The sequence below is a fragment of the Trachinotus anak genome, unplaced genomic scaffold (genome assembly GCF_046630095.1).
Source record: "Trachinotus anak isolate AG129_WGS33_773 ecotype Australia unplaced genomic scaffold, CSIRO_AGI_Tana_v1 ptg000015l, whole genome shotgun sequence".
Classification (NCBI taxonomy): domain Eukaryota; kingdom Metazoa; phylum Chordata; class Actinopteri; order Carangiformes; family Carangidae; genus Trachinotus; species Trachinotus anak.
The window spans coordinates 13,884,331-13,904,670 of NW_027273866.1; the positions used below are offsets into that span (position 1 = coordinate 13,884,331).

Sequence of the window (20,340 nt, forward strand, 5' to 3'; positions counted from 1 at the left end):
CATTATGAGATAATACATAAAAACTCACCTGAGTTTAAAAGAAGTGACAGATACAGGACTGTGACAAGCATGTTAGCAGAGATCTGTCTTCCAGCTGAATGATGCAGAGTCACACTTTCTTCAGCACAGAGGAAACACGAAGTCACATGCTCCCATGATCACATGATTGGAGGGTAAGCTGATTGTCAACTGGCACTTTGCATGGAAGCACATCTCTGATGAGGTTCAGAATTACCTATACTAAATATGATATTTTATTTAATGGAGGAAGCCAGAGTTGTGCTGTGAAATTTCATTTCTGCCATGGAGAAAAGCGTCATTTATTCCATCAGAATACACTAAAACTCTACAATTGTTAGTATTTTAGGTGGAGTGTCATCTCAGGTGCTCTGAAACTGAGGGATATAAATGCCTTTCATTAAATATTTTATTTTAAACAAGTAATAGACCATCAAAAGTCTGAGTAAAATTAGAAAAAGTTCCATTACATGTGAAAAATGACTAATTAACCACTATTATATTATTAGCAAATGCAATTTTGAAACTTTTAGGAGGAATACGCAACAGCTCTCATGATGTCTCTATTGTTAGTTAATGTAATTTAGAAGCTTTAGGACGTAATTAATATACAATAGAGCCCAAAAGTCTGAGACTACTTTCCCAGAATTTATATTTTTTTTATTAAACTGATTATTTACAGTGATATAAACATGATTACAGATTGGTACATGAGTAAATTTATGATGTTATTAAAAAATATCACAATTCTTGCCATACAAGCAGTAGTAAAAGTTACATGTTCAGTTCCTCTATTGTACAATAAATAATTAAAGGCCACACCAATTTGTTACAACACACTGACCAAATCCCAATAAACAGTATAATATGTTTAAAACTCAAATTACTGAAACTGTCAGGAGCTGCCATTAGTTTACCATTGGGGGTTTTTAGTGCAGCAGTGGTATTAAACCACATCAGTGTGTACTAGCAGCACAGAAATACACAGCTGAGTTTGAGGAATCCACTGTGAGAATGATCAGAGAGCCTCTCGTTCTGTCTTCTCTTTTTATCAGGAACTTGTTTCCAGACTGGCCCTCGTAGACCGGGTTACCCTGGAGGACTGTGTACCCAATGAGGCTCATAGACCGACTGCTCTGTTTGTGTTGGTACCACAGCATTGTTTGAAGGTTGCTGTCATCATGGCTGCAGCTAATCGTGAGCCCCTCAGTCGCTTCCTTCACAATCTGAGACGAGGACTGTTCAAAGTTAACACTCTCCACTTTTCCTGTGGAAAAAAAAAAAATCTATAAAGTTTGAATTCATATTTGATTCTTAAAACAATACCAAAGTTTTACCATAACCACACAGTGCTACTCCATTATATTCAGAGAAACGATATATAACGATATATAAAATTAAATCTGACTTACGTGTAAGCATGAACAATAAAAATCCAAATGAGTGTAAAGCTGGAGACATCCTGAAAACTGAACTTAAAGCAAGACCTGTGCAATAAAGACAGATAACAAAAATAACTTTACAACTGTATGCAGCATGTGTTGAAAGCCATTGTCAGAGGTGGAGCGTTTGCATGTTGCTCTAAAGTGTGACGTCTTGCAGATCAAATGAGAGTTGAGTATCTCATCATACATCATACCTCCTTTCTCCCACCTTCTTCCTCTGATCACAGCTAAACTTAACAAAACAAAACAAAACAAAAAACCCTGAAAAACATGTAGATTTTGAACTACAACACTACAGTTATTTCATAGTAATTTTTGTTTACATAATCTATATTTCTGTGTATAGCCTACTACCTCTAAGTCAGTTTTAAGTCAGATTTATAAATACAATTGGTAAAAAAGTTCAAGCAAACAACTCCAATGTAGCGCACCTTCACAGTTCAGCTAAGCAGGCTTTCATTTCCACCAGAAACTAGCAGAATTATCAGATATTTATAATAAAATGAGTTTGAACATCGTTTTCATGTCACAAATTTTTTTTTTTACCGTTTTGGAAAGATATTCATAGCTGGCTATTGCTGAAGATTGACAGCTAACCTTCCTTTAATTGATCTGACATACTTGATTACATGAAGTATCTTTATGCAACTGTATTATTGATGATGGGTATGATTGTGGCGGCACAGTGGATCGGTGGTTAGCGCTGTCGCCTCACAGCAGGAAGGTGGGTTCGAATCCCGGGCCTTTCTCTCATGTTCTGCCCATGTCTTTGTGAGTTTCCCACAGATATGATATATCCAAAGATATGCAGGTTAGGTTGATTTGTGACTTTAAATTGCCCATAGGTGTGTGTGTGGTTGTTTATCCATATGTGTCAGCCCTGCGGAGGACTGGCGACCTGTCCTGGGTGACCTGTCCTGGATGACCTGTCCTGGGTGACCTGTCCTGGGCGACCTGTCCTGGGTGACCTGTCCTGACCTGTCCTGGATGACCTGTCCTGTCCTGGGTGACCTGTCCTGTCCTGGATGACCTGTCCTGGGTGACCTGTCCTGGTGACCTGTCCTGGGTGACCTGTCCTGACCTGTCCTGGATGACCTGTCCTGGATGACCTGTCCTGGATGACCTGTCCTGTCCTGGGTGACCTGTCCTGTCCTGGGTGACCTGTCCTGGATGACCTGTCCTGGATGACCTGTCCTGGATGACCTGTCCTGGGTGACCTGTCCTGGTGACCTGTCCTGACCTGTCCTGGTGACCTGTCCTGGGTGACCTGTCCTGGTGACCTGTCCTGACCTGTCCTGGATGACCTGTCCTGGTGACCTGTCCTGACCTGTCCTGGTGACCTGTCCTGGGTGACCTGTCCTGGGTGACCTGTCCTGTCCTGGGTGACCTGTCCTGTCCTGGATGACCTGTCCTGGGTGACCTGTCCTGGATGACCTGTCCTGGGTGACCTGTCCTGGGTGACCTGTCCTGGGTGACCTGTCCTGGGTGTACCCCGCCCTCGCCCAATGTCAGATATCCGGATAAGCGGTCTAGTGTGCTAATATGTTCAGGTAAATAAATAAAAAAAACACATTTTAGTTAATACATTAGAACGTATTTGTCCGACTGATAAAGATGAACTCAAAAACCAAAGTTGTAGAATTTGAATATTTGAATATTTGAATATTGGGCCTGCTTGAACATGATTGGTCACCGCCTGATTGACAGTCTTTTTAAACGGACAACGCCCCGCCCACTCGCTTGACCGTTATTTTTGATAATTCCAAATCGAGTGCAAGCTACCGGCTGTCAGCTAATAATTAGCTTAATAATTAGCAATTAGCCAGATAGTTTGTGTAGTTTTTACAACAAGAGAAGGACGGGCACAAACACTCGCATGTCAAAAGAGGACTTAACTACCAGCGTTTTGAGGACGAGCTGAGAGGAATTATGATGCCTCTCTCTCAGCTGGGGACCGGGTCGGTTCGACTCACCAACTAGCCGCAAATGGTTGGACTCAAATTCTCACTCTTGCCCTGTGTTTGGCAGCATGGGACTCACTGAAAAAGTTTACTCTTCTCTGAAATGCCAGGAATCACAGCTTCCCCTCACCAAGGTAAGACTGTCCTGCTACATGTTGTTAGCTAACAGCAACAGTTTTTAGTCACATCAACCAGCAACGGTTGTTCTGAATCCTCTCACTGTAAACAGTGGTAGGGTCAAGATTAGGTTAAGTTAAATATAATCATCTTGTTATAGTTAGGACAAAGTTAGGTTCAGGTTAAGCATTTAAGACAAGAGTGGTTAGTGCTAAATTTAGGTTCAGGTTGGGGTAATACCATTTGACCTTGGAGACAGGCCTCACCCTCACACCACAACAGTCGACCACTAGTGGGTTCCTCCATTTTAGGATTAGGGTTGGGACTCTTTCAAAAGGTTTACTGTTTACTGGGGAAGCCATGAATTACATATTAACTTCACCAATTAAGCATTTGCTGCTTGTGCATACATTTATATTATGTGATGCCTTTATTTGGTTGTTTTTGCCTGTTTAAAGTTAAAGGGATACTGACAATTTTTTTGCCACCAATTACCCAGTTTTTGGTTCACTTGTGTGAAAGGGTGTATGACATCCTAGGTAAAGCATCAAGGCTGTTTAAACCTTCTGAAACCTTAATTATATTTGTTAAGTGTTGATTCCAATTATTTTTATTTCCAGCTGTTGTAAAAGGTCTTGAATGCTTTTAAATATACATGACCATTTGCGGCTCCCTGACTGACTGACTGTAATGTGATCACTTTAGCCTCCAATGTGAGGAATCATATTATTTTCTTTCTGGAGAGTTTCACTCACTCTCTGTTATTAATGTCAGTTTTGAGGTTAATTCCACCAGCCTGCCTCTTAGGATTTTGAAAGAGAAAAAGAGAACAGGGTTTTTAGTGATGGGGTGACATTAAACCACAACACTGTGTACTGGCAGCACAGAAATACACAGCTGAGTCTGATAGAGTCACTTTGCCAGTTTTTAGAGCTCCTGTTTGGATATCCTTTCTTGTGATCTCAAACTGATTGTTGAACTGCGTCTCATATTTGGGGTCATTTCCAAAGTTGCTGTATCCTATCAAACTCATCAAACCTCCCTCTTTTTGCTGGTACCAGAGCATTACATAGAGGTTGGTATCATCATGACTGCATGTAATTTCCACGCTGTCGGTTTCCTTGACTATTCTTGGATTAGATGGCTGAAAGGTCACACTCTTTGTTAGATCTGTGGGGAAAAAACACAGATTTTAAAGGTAGTTCATACAGAAGTCACAGTGAAAAAAAACATTTGTATCATTGCTGTATAAAATTGACACCACGCTGGCTGTGTTTTTAGTTAATTTAATTACATGGAAGCAAGATGAGAAGAAATCCAATCACAGCTGGAGACATCCTCCAGGCTTGTGCTGCTGCTGCAGGAGAAAATGAGCGTCCTCCAATGAGAATCTGTTAAAAGAGAGACATTCCTTCTTGTGCAAATGCACACATCTCATTTACAGGAAGAAGATCAGGGCTTTTAGTGGGGGAGTGGCATTAAACCACATCACTGTGTACTGGCAGCGCAGAAATAAACAGCAGAGTCTGACGGGTTTGCTTTATAGATCATAAGCGTTCCTGTTGTTGAGGCTTCTCGTGTGAGCTTGAATTGTCCTTCAAACTGCCCTTCATAGCTGGGGGTGTTTTTTTCATATCCATATGCAATCAGGGTCATAGACAGACTGTCCTTTCTTTGTTGATACCAGAGCATTAATAGAAGGCTGTTATCGTTGTGACTGCAGTTAATCTGAATTTCAGTGCCCTCCTTCACTAACTGGGGAGGAGATTGCTGAAATGTAACAGCGCTCACCTGACCTGTGGAGAAAGCAGATTTACAAAATGTTAATTATTTAGACCATAAACAAGAAGAAAATCTTTTTTTCAACATGATTTTTCAGCAAAATAACATATATAATTAGGACTAGAATTCATGTAATTCAGGATGAAATTTGATTTGACAACTTACAATAGAATGTAGTGCAGATGTAAAGAAAACCAAATGTTTGCATTGATGAAGACATTGTGAGGCACTGATGTGAGAAAAGTATTGCTCTGAGGAAAAATAAGACTCAGGTTGAGGAGGTGGGGTGTTTCTGTGTGTCAGTTAATTCATCACCACATCCTCCTGATAAAAGCTGTATATTATGTGCTCTGCCTCCATCTATTGGTTGAATCTGTTCTTTGGGTTCCTGCTTTACTGTATTTTGCATTCACAATTATAAATAACTCAGTTTTAGCAGACTTTACAGGGCCAGGCGAGTCTGTCATTGTTCATGACATGAGTTTCATTTGCAGTCATCAATTGCATTACATCAGAGAAAATGAATAAAACCATAACATACAGTTAAGTGGTTGGTTAGTCTCTTGGCTACTGTTCTGATAATCAATTCTGATTATTATTGTCAGTTTCTCACCTGTGATGATTTGCTGCCTACCTTTGTCGTATGTGATAGTATTTCTATGGCATTTCTGATAACTTGAGAAGGAAGACTGAAGGAAGCCTACCATTAGTGTAACTGTACTCTGTAAGTGCATAGTGCGTGCAAAACATCCTTGATTTATTTATTATGTTCACTGAATGACAAAGTAGAATTTATCAATGCTCTGCCAGTGAGCATACATTGTTTTGCCCTCACTGCAAAAGGAAATATAACTGAGGACAAGGTTAATGAATGTTGCAGAGCAGTCATAAACTATGTGGTGAAGGCCTCTATAGTCCCGCGGCCCAGCTATTCTATTCCTGTCAGTGTCATTCTTGTCTGCTGATTGGCCCCTGAATCACTGTTAAAATGACCAATTGTGGTATTAATGCGACTAGAAGGAGGTGTTTTTTTATATGTGAAATTATATGATTCATTACACAAAAATTTAATTTTTTTTTAACATTTGTGTTACGGCATCACTACAAAAAAACCTTTTAATCCTTTTCATAAAACTCTTTATATTCAGCTGTTACTTATTCAAAATGCAATAATAATATAACTATTTTCATGACCTTTTTAATTGGCTTTGACTTAGTAAATGTTTGCAGTGCTTTGGCATAAAAGGAACAAAAATTCATATTTTAATGAACAAACATTCATAAGGAAGACTGTGTTTTTTAAAGCTTTGGTGCTGTGTCACATGATGCCATTGGTTTCCTGTTGGTGTCCTGTTATCTGCTACGTCATTATTGAGGTTTTTGAATGACAGCGTCACTGTTTTTATCACTGTGCATACTTGCTGCCCCAAAATATTCTCCGCTGTCTTCAGGGTGACTGAGGCTTTTGATGTGAAGAAAAGCAGTTCCCTCTCCATCTCCACTTACACTGAAGCGGCTCTGAAATGATGTCTCAACACTGGGATTTGTATAATACATATAGCCAATCAGCTTTAGGGAAGTATCTCCTGCTGGGCGCTGATACCAGAGTATTGTGTTATAGCTCGGGATTTTATGAGTAAACTTTAGGTTGACTTCATGATTTGGGTTCTCCAACAGGTCAGCTGGACTCTGAAACACTTGTTTTTCTTTCCTGAGGTAAACTCCTATTAAAAAAAAAAAAAATTGAAGAAACAATATTAAATTTGGTCTGATTTCTTGCTGCGCGCTTGGATTAAATTACTGGGAAACAGCAGTAAGAAATACACAATCAGTGAAAGTGGATATAAATATTATACCTCAGTTCCTCCAAATGGAAATGGAAAAAAGTGGCTTAATGAATGAATAATACCTTTAATCCAGAACACAGTGATGATGCACGTGATGAGAAGATATGGTGCCATGTTGAATATGGAGAACCAACTCGAGCCTCTGCTGTGCTTTGTAGATCAGAGGGAGGGGCAGGAAGTGATGTAGAGAAATCAGAACCTAAGTTGACTTTTCTTTCACTTAGTTTGTTTGCCTTTCCCTTGAATGCAAGAAAACTCTACCTTTCTTAATGTTAATTACAATAATTACCCTCAAGGGTAATTACAGAGCATATGCACTAGGCAATCACACCATTGAACAAATAAAACTTAACTTAATTTGGTTTCTGCTTCATTGTGGTTACTACATAACCATATAGAGACTGACCTCTCAGCAACATTCAGGTATGGCCGCACATAATGATTGTCATCTAGCTGAAATTTTGGTGTTGACTGACAGGTTACCTTGTGTACTGATGCACTAATTTAGTTACAAATAAGTAGACAGTTGACAGGCAAGCAGAAAGTGTTGTGATAAATGCAGCACTGACAAAATATATACTTTTTACAAATTGAGCAGCTAATTTCACTGTTGTTTAGTTCAAGCTGTGAATATATTCTCAGCTAGTTAACCTGAAACTTGTCTGTGGACTGCTACTTCACATTAGTAACATTACCATTACCTCTCTGAGGATCCTGAGGATTAATGTTAACATTAACACCACTGGCACAGCTGTTTATGCTAGTCCTTTTGGGTTTCTTTGTTTTTTTTCTGAGTGGGTTCCACTTAAGATGATGTACAGTTACGTTTTAGCCAGTGATCCATGTTTGCATGTATTCAGTTTCATATCATTGAAACATGTCTGTATATGCTAGCGAGAGGTGCTGCAACAGCAGAGGGCACGCTAGGTGTGTTGTCCAGGACGAAGATTGGTTCGTCTGATGCAGTGCTTCCAGGATCTTCCAGATAGCCCAGATTCTGCATCAATGCAAACATTGGCTGAGCATTATTAGACATTGAGAATACAAAGTACAAAAGTACAAACCTGTTGATTCAGAGAAAAGGCCACATTGCCTTTAAGATGACAAGAGACTAAAAAAACCTTAAGTAATTTTGATTCTTCGTTGCATGGAGATTTAATTCTCTGTAAAAAGGTGATGATGTTTGTGAGACTACTCATGCTATATGACTGGACTGAATATGACAAAACCCAGCAGACATATATGGAAATGATGCAGAAATTGCATGTGAGAGACCTTGACTTGAGCTGGCTGGTGAAGGTCTTTCCAAGACTTTACTCAAAACCAGATGGCTTTTAGTTTTTGTGTTGTTCAAAGGAGATCTTCCTCAATGTGCATATCGAGCTGCGAATTAGTACATTGGGCTGTGCTCGAACTCTTTTAGATCCACTAGAAACAGAACCGTTCTTCACTTTCAGCACTTTTCAGCACAGATCGGGGCAAATTCTTTTAGCAACATTCGTAATTTTGTTTTCCTCCTAAAAATAAAGGAATTGTTCAAAACCCTTACATGATATGTCAGAATACATACAACAAGAGTTTTGCAGATGTAAGCTGCTGAGATGTCTCATGTCACAGTGACTGTGGTACTGTTTAGCGATGGAGATTAAACTGATGCTGGACTTTCAAGAGGAAAAGAAAGTGATAAAGAGGCTGCATTGTACATAAGCTGGCAAAGATGAATGCTTCAAAGAAAATGCAGCTGAATGGGAGGGGTCTGTTTGAGGTCTAATTTAAAACCATAAATTGTGATAAGGGTTAGTAGTTTTTGTATAAAGGGGAAAGAAACTAGAGTCATTGTGCATACCTGGCTGCACAGTAGTAAACAGCACTGTGCTCAAGTCCACTTATCTGGACTTTAAGAGAGCCATTCTTTGCAGCATCTCCACCCAAATCTCCAGTGATATTGAAATGTTTTTTATATGGCTCTTCAATTGTGACACTTTGGTACCAGTACATGAGCCTGTAGTCAGTTTTATCATGGCTGCAGAAAATCTGCACTCGTTCACCAGGTTGTGTGATGAAATCAGCGGGAGACTGATGGACCTCAAGACCCAGGCAAACCTAGAAAAAGAGAGAATCAATAATCAATGCATTTAATTATTCATCAATCAATCATTTATAATCAGTCATCAGTTCAAGTGGTATTCCTGAAGGGTGAACGTGATTACCAATGAACCAAAATAAAATGAATAATGCTGGCATGTTGACTTCCTGTCTGAATGAACACAGAACCCTCAATAGCTCTGTTTGCTGTAGACTATTAAAGTCCTCTTATCAATTCTGCATCAGCTACATCATATTTTATAGCTCTGTGTGTGTTAAGCTGAAGTGTATTTCTTGAGCCTTAATGCCACCTACTGGAAGATCTAAAAGTCAAAACACACGCCAAAGTTTTTGTTCAGCTGCTAATACTTACCACATCACTGTGTTTGCCGACAGCACAAAAATACACACCACTGTCCTCAAGATGCAGGTTTGTCACAGTAAGAGCCCCTCTCTATGTTATCTTTGATTACTGAATATTTATATTAAATGTTTTACTCTGTCTGGGTATTATGGAGGTTCTCTGCTGCCACGTCAATAAATACATTTTCCAAATTAAAATGAAAATCTCTTACACTGTGAGGAAATAAATTCAAATCTGTATTCTTGTACCTTGAGGCACCAGAGATGAGAATACAAATGTGATGAGAACTTGAGTCTTCATAGTGATGCTGTTAACATGAGACGCAGCCGCAGAAAACATGATGAAAATCTGAGAGATGTTAAATACTGAATTGCTCCACAGAGGTAACCTCCCATTAAAATCTCACCCTAGGAGGAGTAGTGATATGTGGCACTGCCATTTAGAATGTTTCTTTCAACTGTCTTTATCTGCACTCTCATCTATCTAACAGTTGATTTTGTTTTCTGCTGGTTTGTTGTGCATATCAGCTGGAGTCATGTGGACTTTGTCATCAAGTGATAAACTTGTGGAAAAAGCATCAGCAAAACCACACACAAATATACCCATAGAAAGTGCTACCAAATGAATTAGATTTTAATGACATAAAACCTTGTATTTTTCTCAAGTCTTGGAGAAAAAGTTTCAGCTTCTTTCATTTCAAAATCTACATTTCAGAGCATATATCATGCTGCAACCATGTCAAATGTCAGCAACCTGAATTTTTGCAAAATAACTGGTGATGCTTGTTAAAGTAAATGTTTATTCTGCACAAGTAAAACCTGTATTGATTAATTAATAAAGCTCATGTAGTATGTGAATTCAGACAGATGGTCAGTCCTGCCTTTAAAGCTTATTTACAATATTACGAAGATTAATACTTTGACATTTTGAGCTATATTCAACACCATTGACACTCATTAAGTGGATCTGAAATATATAAGTTTTTCATAGCTGCATGTAAGGAACCTCCCATCAAAGTCTCTGATCTGGTTTAGAGTGAAGACCAACGTTGGTCAGAATGGGTTAATACAGGTGCAACAGGCTGTGAGCTGCAATACAGAGAGGTACAGAGGTTTTTGTACTGAGGAGCAGTGATATGTAGCACTGTGGTAACAAGCAGCACAGAAGTACACTGCACTGCTGTTCAGGTTGAGCGGTTCAATTGTTAATGTGCAGTTCTGGCCTTTACTTGCACTCCCTTCCATTGTCACTTTCACTCCAGCTTCAGGATTTATACCAGTCAAATATACATATCCAAGGAGCTGCATCTGTTTGTTCTTTAATTGCTTGTACCAAAGGATTTGGTTGTAGCTCTGAACACTGTGTGAACAACGGATTGTGGCTTTTTCTCCTGGTTTGTTGAAAATGTCAGCTGGAGTCTGGTGGACTTGGGCACCGAGAGAGGAATCTGTTGAGAAGACATACACGTAAGACAAAGCACAAAATATGATGTAAGAATGACCACCGGTAATTTTACCAATGTATTCAGGTAAAATGTAATGTAATTCAGTTACAGCTAAAATAGCAGTACTGTATATTCCTGGTTTCACACAGTTAAAATGGTAAAAGATGTTTGTTAAAATGTCTTAAAACATTGATGACATTACCTGAAACCAGGACAGTGTTAAATACAATGCTTAGCAGTAAGATGTTCATGTTTGGTTATTTTAGTTGTTGCTATGAAAGATATTCTCTGTTTATCAGCGATTATACTGATTTATTTCCAACCTCCCCTTTGAGTAAACCCTGTCAGCAAAACAAATTGGAGCACTGTAGTTGGGCGGTGTCGAGGTTTATCCTCAGCTAGTCATCATTCTCATCATGACAGCTACCACTACACACTACTATCACAGTATAAAGGTCTGACTGAAGATATACCGCCACCTTCTGAAAAGAAGGAATACAGGTGCAAGGGGCTGTGAGCTGTAACACTGAGATATCTTATCACCTCCTTATCTGAGGAAACGCTCCAATCAGAAAAGCGGGAAGAAATCTTTGAAAGTGGGAGGTTTCATGGTGGTACCTCCACTTCTAAACATTAAAATCAGCTCGTCCCTCGTTTCCCTTTTGAAAAGAAGCAAAACAACAATGACTATATTGCAAACAATAAGTAAAAACGGTCATGTTATTATTTCTAGGCTGCCGGCATGAAATTCACTTTGACGTTTCATTTCTCTGCTGTCTCCCTCTCACAGATAACACACTCCACACACATCTGGAAGACTCCTGGGTGCGTGTGTGTTGTAGGTGAGATGTTTTATGTCTTTGTATGTGGAGTGGAGGGAACAGGAGTGGGCAAAAGAAGTGATTTCCTCCTTTTTGCATGGAAATTTCAAATTGTTCCAATAGAAATCACTAATGAATATACATTAAACAAGAATGTTTTAATACGAACAAATGCTTCAGGAACTAGAATCATCATATTGGTGGGATTTTATGCATCAAAGGTTTAAATCATGCATTTATGAAGTGCTCTAGAGGAGATTTCAAGATAATGAGACACTCACCGGCCACTTTATGAGATACACCTTGATAGTACTGGGTTGGACCCCCTTTTGCCTTCAGAACTGCCCTAGTTCTGATTGAGATCTAGTGACTGTGTGGGCCATTTGAGTACAGTCTTAAACCAGTTTGAGATGATTCGATTTTTTTGACAGGGCGCGTTATCCTGCTGGAAGCAGCCATCAGTAGATGGGTACACTGTGGGCATAAAGGGAGTGATATGGTCAGCCACAATACTCAGGTAGGCTGTGGTGTTTAAACGATGCTCTGGTGGCACTAAGGGGCCTAAAGTGTGTCAAGAAAATATCCCCAACACAATTACACCACCACCAGCCTGAACTGTTGATACAAGGCAGGATGGATCCATGCTTTCATGTTGTTGATGCCAAATTGTGACTGAAACATCCACCATAAATGTAAGACAAAGCACAAAATATGATGTAAGAATGACCACTGATAAATCCAGCAATATAATGAGATAATAAGATATTCAGTTACAGCTAAAATATCAGCATGTATGCTCCTGGTTGTACACAAATAATATGGTAAAATATGCTGTTAAAAATGTCATATTACCTGAAACTAGCACAGCATAAATTGCAATGCTTAGTAATAAGATGTTCATGTTGTCTTTTGTCTTTTGTGGTGTTGGTGGTGGTTTTGTTTGGTAATCATTTTACTGTTGCTATGGAAGATATTCTCTGTCAGTGGTAATACTGATTTATTTACCTCCTCTTTGAGTAAACCTTGTCAACAAAATAAACCTGAGCACTGTAGGTGGGCAGTGTCATAATCTATCCTCAGTTTGTCATCGTTCTCATTATGCCAGGTACCAGCACACATCACTAGGTCAGTATAAAGATCAGATACAATGAGCAAAAGATCTGTGGTGAACCTGTCCTCTGATTGACTTAACTTTGGAATATGAAGACATATCCCGGTCCTATTCCGCTCACATTATAATTGTCTTTGGATGCATAGCCAGCTAAAACCATGTAATTTTTTCTAGCTGACTGTTTGTACCATTGGATCATATCAAAATTCGTGTTTGAATGCAGTTTATGAGGATAACTTCTCCTCAATGTTTGATCTTGGCAGTGGGATTCTGAAGAACACTATTTTTTAATAGCACTGTGGAAAAGAATATGCAACAAATAACTTCAGTGATGAAAATAAACTTCCTATCCTAGTGTGTGGGTTAACACAGGAAGAGACATTTTAATGCTGATATCAGTGGTGATTTCCTGCTTCAAGTGGTAGTTACATACAGGTGTGCTCTTCTTCAGTGTGAATTTGTGTGGTGGATTATCAGAGAGGGTTTTTGTAGAGGCAAGAAGGTAACTGAGCTGCTGTGCTTACTAGCTGCGCAGTAATACATGCCACTGTCTTCTGGCTGTCTGAGTTTTAGCACATGAAGCTGAGATTTTTTTGAGCCATCTCCTGTCACATTGAAATGCTGTTCGAATTGCTTCTCAAAGGTTGGGTTAGTATATAGAATATATCCAATGAGCTTAAGGGCAGAGTCACCCGTTGGCTGCTGGTACCACAATATTGTAGTGTATGAACTGACTGAATGGCTGCAGCTGATTATTTCCGAACCATGAGGACCTCCTACTATTGATGATGGATCCTGATGGACTTGAGAGTTCAGTGAACAACCTGTGTTGAAGGAGAAAAAACATTAATAAAACAGATGAGGACAAAAATGTAACTTTTAGTGAACAGTTTGAATTCAAACCTACGGGAAAGCCAGAGAAGCAGCACAGTGATCCTGCTGAGGGTTCTGATCATGATGTCTATTACTTTCCTGTCTCTGCATTGACTGACAGACTGAACAGACATTATGGGATCAAGGTAGGGGGGAGGAGATACATTGTGATTTTGTGAGCAATCCTCTTGTTGCTCTCATTATGTGGTTTAGAAGTTCAGTTTATAAAAACCATCCTAATCTTGGTTTCAGTATGTCTCCCCCTGTTGGTGTAAAAAAATACTGTACGTGCAATCAATAAGTAAAGGCTGTGTGAGGTAGGGCCATGACTTTTCAGTTACAAAACAATAGCTGATAGCACCTTCAGATGAGTGCAGCAGCTTGCAGGACTGTCACATGTTTATGAAACCTCAGAAATCTCCCACCAATGATGTTAATATTCATAACTGCAGACTTGATGGAGTTATAAACTATGCCCCATTAAATTATATTAAATTCCTCTTCTATTCATATGTCTGAATGTGATTCAGGGACATGTATCATGCATGACCTTGTTTGTCCTCCCAGAGCAGGGAGGGAAAAATCTACAGCAGCTGAAATATGCTTCTGTGTGAAAACAGATGTTTGCCACTCAAATAAAAATGTCACTTGTGTATCAAGTGGTTTTACGTTGATACAGGTGCGTGTTTGAAACTATAGGCCACCAGCTTTTTGTAAAGGAGCCAGAGGAGTTGAAACACTGTGCTGACTCGCTGCACAGAAGTACTCTGCAGTGTCAGCTGTGTTTATGTTGGAGATTACAAGTCGGGCTTTGCTCTTTGAATGGCCTGTTATATTGAAATGTACTTCAAAGTTCTTCTCAAGGTTTGGTTTTTCATAATGAAGCAGTCCGATGAGGTCCATTGCCCTTTGGCCTCCTGCTGCTGACTTGTACCGGTACCAAAGCATGTAGGGATAGTTGTTGTCTCCGTGGTAACATTCAAGATGAGTCTCTTCACGTCCAGCTTTTATTAGAAGATTTGCTGGTAATTGTTGGATCACAAGCGATGATAACACAATATCTAGAGGACATAAAGGAAGACTGAGGGTAATAAGAAAGATCCTGTTAGTGTCATGAGAAATTATACACAACTCATTACTTACCTGTGAGCAAAAACAGAAAAAAAAGCAAAATGACAAAAAATTTTAACATTTTTTTAAATGGATACAGAAAACCCTCATCTAGCCTTACTGTTAGTAGTGGTTCAAATCTGAACTGTGACTTGGAGAAATGCAGATGAATGAAAAAGTTGAAAACTAATATGTTGCTGGGAAATCAGCCTTGATTGTGAATGCGTAATGAGGAGGGAGGAGCTTATAACTATCTTTTTGTCAAACACTGCTCTCTGCTGTTAAGTGCTTTAATTGTGATTCATACAGAACAGATCAGACATTTGTGTGACTTATCTGAGAGAAACATTAACACACTGCTTTGATAGTGAAATAACATGATATATCCTTGTGAGTCAAAGTCACTGTGATCTCACAAAAACTTTTGGCCGTAACTCAAGAGTACATACACTAATTATGACAAAATTTAATTTAACAGAGAAATACCTGTTGTAAACAGAGTTTGACAGATTATTAATATAAGATTTAATTGAAATTTAAATGAGGTGCCTTACTTTACAGTGAAGCAGTTGTGAGCAAAAAAGATCGAATCATCATGTAGAAATCTCAGTGTCATGGATGTAATACAGCATCAGTTCATTGATGACAGGGTGTCTGTTCTTAGTGGTTTCTCACATTTAAGTGATGCAGGAAGAAGGCGTGGCTTTATTTAGTTGCATTTCAAACTGAGTTCTATATATATGCTCTTTATTTTCACCTGATTCCCCCTCAAAGAGGTTGGATTTTTTTGTGACAGATATTGTTATATTTTAGAGAACAGAACAGAAATAGAAACACAGTTACATTAGCTAATGATGTGATTGCATCAAACTAAAATACAACCACAAGAGCAGGTGTCTGGGAGCAGTTTATTGTGTGTCTTATTCAAGACCACTGATGATAAAAGATTGTGCAGGGTTTTTGTTAAGTTGAGCAGGAATTTTTGTCAGCGTGCTTTGCTGGCTGCACAGTAATAAACTGCACTGTGCTCTTGTGCTAGATGTTTGAATATGAGAGAGCCATTCTTTGCCTTATCCCCACCCAAATCCCCAGAGATATTAAAGTCATTCTTAAATGACTCTTCCATATTGACAGCTTTGAAGTTCAAATATCCCATAAGTTTCATAGCTGTGTCTCCAGGTGAGCGCTGGTACCAGAACATCATCCTGTAGTCAGTTTTATCATGGCTGCAGAAAATCTGCAGTTTTCCATCATGTTGTGTGATGAGGTCAGAGGGAGACTGACGGACCTCAAGACCCAGACAAAGACCTGTAAAAAGAAAGAAGAATTTATTTAAAATTAGAACCATTTTCACATTCATAGGGACTAATTGTATTTGAATAAGTTATTACCTGCAAGACAACTGGAGAAGAGAAAACATATCATTTTGGCTTCCTCAACATAACACAACAAAAAACATTTGCTCACAAGTATTAAGATAACATGCCAATCTGTGTCTTACAGTTCCAAGGATTTAAGTTGCTAGACTCTGACATCAGATCACATCGACTCTCAACTTTAGCAACAGAAATCAACTGATGTCTGACATTGAGCAGACTGAGTATGGAACTGAAAAGGGTGGTTGTTAAACAACACTCTTATTGTGCATCCTGTCAAATCAGGAGCAGCTGGTTGGGAGGGGCATGTTCAAGTTTTAGTTCAAAATTATAGATGGCGGTAACAGATTAGTTTTTGTATTTCTAGCTCCACCTACTGGAAAGATGTAAACATCAAAATTTGGCTTCTAAGAGACCAAATTTATTGGCAAGCAGTTTTTGTTCAGCTGCTCAAACTTCTCACATCACTGTGTTTGCTGACGGCACAAAAATACACACCACTGTCCTCCAGCTGCAAGTTTTTCACAGTAAGAGCCCCGCTCTCTATGTTCTCTTTGATAGCTGAATATTTGTCTTGAGAGGACCCCCCATAGTCTGGCTGCACCCCACTACGTGTGTAGACAATGAGGGTCATGGTCTCCCCTGGACGCTGCCTGTACCAGTACATCTGGCTATGACTAGCATCTTTGTTGTGGCTGCAGTTCATCTCTGCAGATTTGGACACGTAATTCCAGCTGATATCTGGGTATTGGGTCACATCCTGGCAGTGAACTGTGTGGAGAAAATACAACATTCAAACATGATTTGTTTTCCTTTTGGGGGAAAAAGTTCATTCCAACAAATTAGATTTTTATTCATTTATGTTGCATAATATTTAAATGTTTTTAACCCTTGAATTTTTATTTTCCTGCACTGAATATTTTTGAATTTACAGTAATTTGCTCTGTGTATCACATGTAGACATTTGAAAAGATTAAAACATTACAACATTAAAACATTACATAGGAGACTCCATCAGCATATTTCCATCTTAAATTCACAAAATAACAATAAACCATACACTCTCTCACACTGAGGAAAAATAAATTTTTTGTTCTTGTACCTTGAAGCCACAGAGACGAGACTGCAAATATAATGAGTATTGGAGCCATCATAATGATTCTGATGAGATGTGAGGCAGCCACAGCAGACATACTGAATGTCTAAGGCTGCTTTTTATAATGGGAGGTGTGTGTCAACAGCATTGGTCCACAGAAAGGACCTCCCATTATAATCTGTGATTTTAATCAGAAGAAAGAGCAACATTAGTTAGGATGGCTTGTTCCAGGTGTTTAGGGGCTGTGAGCTGTAATACTGAGATGAAAACAGGTTTTTGTACTGAGGAGCAGTGATGTGTGGCACTGTGGTAACTAGCAGCACAGAAGTACACTGCACTGCTGCTTAGACTGAGTCCATTAACTGTTAATGTACATGTGTCGCCTTTATTTGCACCCCCCTCTATCTTTACATCCAGTCCAGTCTCAGGGTTTCCATTGGTTCCTAACATGTGTCCCAGGAACTGTAGTTGTCTGTTTGACTGTTTGTACCAGAGGATTTGGTTGTAATTCTGATCATTGTGTGAACAGGTGATTGAAAGTATCAAAGTGTCAAACAAAATACAACATGAGCTTAAACACTCAACTGAAAACACAACACGAGGAAAGAATAAAGAGTAACAGAAAACGTTAGAAAATGTAGTAACAGCTGAAATAGCAGCAGTACGGAAGGCTGGCTGTGCACATGTAAATCTATACTTTTTTAAAAATGTTCTCAAAATAATTTTGATGACATTGCCTGAAACCAGAATAGCGTTGCTTAGGAAAAACAAAAATAGGACAACCATTTTGTGTTCTTGAGTTTTTGTTTAAACTTTGTTCCTACGAATCATTGTTTTCTTCAGGGTATCAGCAGTTATACTGATTATTTCCAACCATCAGCCAAACAGATATGATCTCTGCAGGTGGGTGGTGTTGTAGTGTTTCCTCTTCTTCACATTATAGCCATCATGTCAACTGCCACTATACACCACTGGTTCAGTATAAAGGTCTGAGTAATGATATACTGACACCTAATGAGAGGAAGGAACACAGCTGCACAGGCTGTGAGCTGTAATATGGAGATAAAAACTGTGATGTGCAGGTTTTTGTACTGAGGAGCAGTGATATGTAGCACTGTGGTAACGAGCAGCACAGAAGTACACTGCACTGCTGCTTAGACTGAGTCCTTTAATTGTTAACGTGCAGGTCTTGCCTTTATCTGCACTGCCATCCATTGTGACATTCAGTCCTTGCTCTGGATATGCTTTGTCTGAATACATGTATCCCAGGAGCTGCAGTTTTTTATTCTTTGATTGCTGGTACCAGAGGATTTGATCATAGCTGTTGATACTGTGTGAACAGCTGATTTTGGCTGTTCCTGTTACATTGTTGATGATATCAGCTGGACTCTGGTGGACTTGGTCACTGAGTGAGGAACCTGTAGAAAAACCACACAACACACAGTCATGGATGATGGTAAACCTGATGATGGTAAACCTTCATAGATGTAAAACTAAAAGAATGGGCTCAACAGGAGTCTTAGATTAATCTGAAAAAAACCCCAAACATTTTCTTACATTACCTGAAACCAGTAGGATATTAAAGCTTATGAAGAAAACAATGGTCATCTTGTTGTGTTTCAGGACTGACTTTAAGAACATCCTTCTTATTGATACTGTGTTTTCATCAGTGTACGTGCTGTTCTACTGAATATTCACGCCTCTGTTTATTCACACCTCTGTCCCATCAGGAAGACTTTTTTTAGGTGGGTGGTGTCATAATGCATCATCCTCTTCCTGGACTGCCACTACACATTACAGACATATGGTACTACTACCTTATGAATGGAAACAAAATAACACACATCTGAAATGAACACTGAAACCCTGGTATAGCATTACAGTGGAGTATCTTATATTTGTTTGTTGCAAGTCCAACTCTTAAGTCTGAATTTTGCAGTTGGGTTTTAATAGAAGAAGCAGTGTATTTGTTTTTTAAAGTCCAATCAGTTTGTTATTTTGAGTGTGTTACATTTTTAACTCAAAATACACAGTCTAAATCATAATGTGTTGTTTATAGTGCTAAAAGCATTTTGTGAGAGCTCCAATCAGTTATGGAATAAAAAAAATAAAAAAAATGCATCCATACCTTATGCATGTTTTACTACATAGATATATAGAAGATACTGACTTATCGGCATGAACTAAGCACTTCTGCTTAGTAACAATATTTAGATCTTTAATTTATAGCATGAGAAAGCATATGTAACTTAGACTTAGTGGCTGTCCAGTGTTGGCCTGTGTCTTAAACACAGCTTGGATGTTTTCCTTTTGTAACCTTTGTCATACATAAACATGGTTTATTACACTACAAAATGGTGCAAAAACGATCGTTGTTTTGACATGCTGTATGTTAGCTTGTGACAGATGCACTCTTGAATAAATCTTACATGTAAATCTTATATCAGATGTGTTCTTGAAATCTTACCTTTTACCCAGAGAACAGTTTTAAAAAGCTTCGCATACCATGTTTTACAAGAACCATTCATTTGGACCTCAGAGACTGCAACTGGTCTAATATAACTGTTAGCATAGTTAGAGATCTAAAAATGTGTAAGTAGGTGTGTCATAGCTGTGATGTTCTGTGATCCTGTTGGCTCTTATATCAAAACCTACATGATGTAACTGGGAGAATCTGTGGTACTTGACGTCCCCCTACAGTAGGAGATACTTGTAACAGTTGTGCCAAGATTGCACTGAGGTTTTTGTTCATCTTTCACATGTGTCTGTGTCACTGTGTTGACTCACAGCGCAAAAATACAAGCCATTATCTTCAGTCACCAGATTCTTCACTGTGAATGTCCCATTCTGATCATTAGGCTTAGTGGCTGAAAACTTCTCTCTGCTGAAA

The 20,340-nt window shown here is 38.9% G+C and overlaps 1 protein-coding gene, 1 long non-coding RNA gene and 1 gene segment (V, D, J or C); all 3 read right to left on the reverse strand.

Annotated features, from left to right (window-relative positions):
- The window catches only part of LOC139633056 (M1-specific T cell receptor beta chain-like), a 29,695-nt gene extending 11,707 nt beyond the window's left edge, over nt 1-17,988 (reverse strand). The window contains exons 1-2 of one of the 2 annotated variants that reach the window (XM_071498452.1): nt 17,457-17,988; nt 16,836-17,125 (exon numbers count right to left, since the gene is read on the reverse strand). In XM_071498452.1, the coding sequence (XP_071354553.1) occupies nt 16,836-17,125; nt 17,457-17,547 (381 nt within the window). In that variant the 5' untranslated portion in view covers nt 17,548-17,988. Of the gene's footprint in view, nt 1-5,040; nt 5,338-5,488; nt 6,458-16,835; nt 17,126-17,456 lie in introns of those variants that run through there. The other variant, XM_071498453.1, reaches the window with a different exon arrangement.
- On the reverse strand, nt 1,146-2,663 carry LOC139633063 (uncharacterized). The gene is made up of 3 exons (XR_011693676.1): nt 2,475-2,663; nt 1,431-2,389; nt 1,146-1,285 (listed from the first exon to the last, which is right to left on the reverse strand). It is a non-coding gene; the product is annotated as an uncharacterized lncRNA (long non-coding RNA).
- LOC139633323 (T cell receptor beta variable 16-like) lies at nt 9,167-11,845 on the reverse strand. The segment is given in 3 exon segments: nt 9,167-9,705; nt 10,689-11,066; nt 11,266-11,845. Coding segments are annotated over 3 exon segments (522 nt in total).
- Nucleotides 17,989-20,340: the final 2,352 nt, after the last annotated feature.